The 3,829-nt window shown below is 52.5% G+C and overlaps 1 protein-coding gene across 1 annotated transcript in view; it reads left to right on the top strand.

Moving 5' to 3' along the window:
• Window positions 1–3,058: 3,058 nt before the first annotated feature.
• Window positions 3,059–3,829, top strand: part of LOC104077312 (zinc finger and BTB domain-containing protein 17-like) — a gene marked incomplete at its 3' end in the record, with an annotated part of 3,173 nt that continues 2,402 nt past the window's right edge. The window contains exons 1-2 of the mRNA XM_009578499.1: window positions 3,059–3,263; window positions 3,433–3,621. Of these exons, the coding sequence (XP_009576794.1) occupies window positions 3,059–3,263; window positions 3,433–3,621 (394 nt within the window). The remainder of the gene's footprint in view (window positions 3,264–3,432; window positions 3,622–3,829) is intronic.

Genomic DNA, 3,829 nt, shown 5'->3' with positions numbered 1-3,829 from the left:
AGCTCTTAACTTTATTTTTTAACTGAAAATGTTGCAGAATCGGTTACTGGAAATGAGGACAGACTCCTCTTCGCAGAGACTGAAAGGATTAGGGCTGCTTTCCCCGAGCTGACACACAAGAAGGGAGATGACGGTAGGCAGAAAGTAAACCCCTTCTTCCTTTTTATCTTCTCAGTGTAAGAATGGATGGCTGGATGGTGACAGCATTGAAAGGCAACGTTTAAACCACTATATTTTTCCAGTTTATCGAGGCTTTGGGGTTTTTTTAATACGTAGGTGCTCAGATGGCTGGTATGGGGAAAGGTTAATGTAGTTAATAAGTGAGAAAGGTTAACGGAGTTTGTGTGGGAAGCTCCCCGGGACTGTCGCTGCTGTATTTATCTCTGCGAGCGCGTGCGGCAGGCGTGGGTGTTCTCATAACGAAGCTTTTCTGTGATTAATCGGGTAATGAGAGACTCGACAGCCACGTCGGGGAGAGGTCGGGAGGGGAAACGGCGCTCGCGTGCCTCCGACAAGGTGAAATCGGGGGGTGCCCGGTCCTGGGTTGGTGACACCAGACCTTGGTGCTTTCGACATGTGAAGTTTGGGTTTTAAAACAGAGCTTTTTGTCCCGTTTCTCCCAGGATGGCTGCGTAGAGACTGACTTGAGCACCGGGAAGGGGGAAAACTCTGGAAGAGAGCCACAACTGTCTCGCCCGCAGCCTCGGTCCTCCGGATATCTCCGCTCCTCGCAGCGCAGGGGTGAGGTCGGGCACCGATCCTGGCTTATCTTTGTTTTTCAGGCCAGGCGCTCTGACACACGTCCTCGGACAGCGCCGCTACCTTAAACAGCTGACAGCGATGGGTTTGTGCTAACGGGGGCTAATTAGTTTAGCGGTTGGGTGGACCAGCAATGCCTGATTTGACATTTGCCCTCCCTGGATCCAGCCCCTGATCCATCCCCATTTTGGCACCTCCCGTTCAGTCAGGGAAGGAGACGGATCTCAGTGCCAGAGCTGCGAATGGGCCCTGCCCGAGTGGTGGCAAGGAACCAGGGTGGCATTTTGGGTGCACCGTGGGTTTTTTGATCCAGATATTTGGGATTTTTAAGGCTTGGGGTCAGGGATTTTAGTCTACAAAGATGATCTCAGCTGCTGGGGGACATTGGGCGCTGGGTTCGAGCGTGAGGGCGATACGCAGCTTGCCCCAACCTCTGTCCTGCTGCGCTCGCGTGCTCCGACAAAGCCGTAACGTGACGTTGCAGAGGAAACTGCAGAAACGATCAAGTTTTTTGGGAGGAGTTGAGTTTCTTGGGATTTTGCTTCCTTTGCAAAGCTCAGTTGCGAAGCTGAGGCGAGTCCAATCGGGGGGCGATAAAAATCATCATTCAGATGCAAAGTGCCTCCTACAAATTACCGAAAATAGCCTTTTAGTGCATCAAACCATCATGATTTCTCAGGTCCTGCTGCGCAGAGCTTTCCAAGCACAGAAGGCAGCTTTGTTTGTCCTGCTGGGAAAATCCTCCCCTTTTTTTCCAGAGCTTCCTTTGCAAACCTTACAGGGTCATAGGTATGCAGGAGCTTAGACGTATTTTGACACAAATACTGATTTTTCTGGCTCTCAAGGGATGAATTTTGGGACAGGTTTTGGGTGTTTGGTTAAAAAGTATCCCGTGTTTTGGAGAGCTGGGGGAAAGTTGCGGCAGGTTATTAATTGCAAAGACAAACAGCGTCTTGTGGGAGTGAAACTTTTTCTCTCTCCGTGCGTGATCCGATGCTGTCAGAGGTGTCTGGGCTTCTCATCCCCGCCGGGAATGATTTTGGGAGCCGAATAGATCCTTGGGTGGAAGATCTTTCACCGAGTGCGTTGCTAGCACCCACTGCAGACAGGAGGAGGCTCCCTCTGCCCGCGGTGCTCGCCTGCTGCGCGCTTGTGCACGTTCAAATGGATCCGGAGGAAGGGACATGCTTGCAGCTGCCTGGAAACTCGTGAGCATGCCTGCTCGCCGCTGGAAGCGACCAGGTTTTGTGGATCCAAACCTGTCACCTTTCCCCGACCTGAGACTCCCCATGCTGTTTTTAAGAGCTGGTAAAGTGAAAAAGCAACTGCTGTGGGCTGGAAACCTTCAGAGAGACACTGACCGTCGACTTGGCATCGAAACCAGGAGTGTTTCCCTGGCCATAACCTTGCTTCTTCCAGCATCCAGAGCTTCAGGGACTTCCTGGCCTGGCAGGTTGAACAATAACTGTGGATAGTTCCCGTTTGCTTTCTCCTCCCTCCTAGCTCATTGCTTGCCCAGCAAGTGATGAAACGATCCCTTCAGCCTGCGCAGGAATCATTTTTGGAAAACGAAGCTGAGTGAAAACCCTTAATTCTCTACCCTGCGCCCTGCAGGTGCAGCCCAGGAGGAAACCCAACACTTGGCAGCAGATCAAGCACGTGGTACCTCTCAACCTTTGTGGATGAGGACCTGCTTGAAAAATGGGTTTTCACAGTGTTTCCAGGAGTTTGCAGTATTCCTCAGCCAAAGACGTGCTTCGAGCAGGGAGAGCTCCCTCCAAACACACAATAAAAAAATAAAAATCCCTCATGATGTGTCATGGCGCGAGCACCTAAAATGAGCAGGAGCTCAAAGATTTTGATGAATGCTTTCCACGCTGCGCCCTCGGCGGGAGCGGTGGCACTGCCTGCTCGCTGAAGGGACACGTTTGCAGAGGCAACAGGGTTCCTGCTCGCAGCTTGGGCCAGATGAAGAGCAATAAATGTATTTTAAATGCTGTTAGGATGACAAAAAAAATATAGTGACTGTTCAATCAGCTCGCTTTGCAGCCCCGCGGTGGTGTTATGCCTGTTATAGGAGAAGTTTTGGGCTTGTATTTGGTGGGGGTTGGGCAGGCGGCTCTAGCAAGGAGCTGAAATTGGGCTTTTTGGGCCATGTTTTTTAACAAACAGGGCAGTGAGGTTGTGGTTGATCTGTGGCTTTGCGATCTGTCCTGTTTCATGGCCCTTTCCAACGCGGCGTCGGGGTTTCGGCACCTGTCTCACACCCCTCCGCGGCTTTGTTTTTCTCCCCGCAGCCATGGATTTCCCCCAGCACAGCAAGCAAGTCCTGGAACAGCTGAACCAGCAGCGGCAGCTGGGTTTGCTGTGCGACTGCACCTTCGTGGTGGACGGCATCGACTTCAAGGCCCACAAAGCCGTGCTGGCGGCCTGCAGCGAGTATTTCAGGATGCTCTTCGTCGACCAGAAGGACGTGGTGCACCTCGACATCAGCAACGCGGCAGGTAGGCAGAGGGTTATCTGATATCCCTCTGAGCCATTTAAACGAAGCGGTTTTGTGCCCAGGGTTTGAGGGAAGCTCTTCAGCCTGTTATTTTGTGCGCTTTGGGCTTTTCAAAAATTGCATGGCTGAGAGATGAGAGCTTATTTCTGGTTGCATCGCCTCCCTTGCAGGCCTGGGCCAGGTTTTGGAGTTCATGTACACGGCTAAGCTAAGCCTAAACCCTGACAACGTGGAAGACGTGCTGGCCGTGGCGGGTTTCCTCCAAATGCAGGAGATCGTTAGCGCTTGCAATGCTCTCAAGTCCCTTACTGTGCCGGCAGAAAGCCCCGCCAAGAGCCAGCAGCCCCCCACCGAGATCGGTACGTAGCCTCCTCGCTTTCCCTCATCTGGGGAGACTGGGAATTGCCCTGTGAAGCAGCCACGCTCCCTGGCTGCCATCCAAACCCATGGCAAGGGCGTCTGGATGGGGTTTGATCCCCTTGTGAGGCACCAGCAGTTGAAGAACTGATGCTTCCTTGAATCTTTATGGGATTTGGGAATCCTTCTAGCAGCTGTCGGGGGGCCCCT

The sequence above is a fragment of the Fulmarus glacialis genome, unplaced genomic scaffold, assembly GCF_000690835.1.
Source record: "Fulmarus glacialis isolate BGI_N327 unplaced genomic scaffold, ASM69083v1 scaffold36665, whole genome shotgun sequence".
Taxonomy (NCBI): Eukaryota; Metazoa; Chordata; class Aves; order Procellariiformes; family Procellariidae; genus Fulmarus; species Fulmarus glacialis.
The sequence above is the reverse complement of the archived record's forward strand: the minus strand, read 5'-3'. Positions and strand labels throughout refer to the sequence as shown.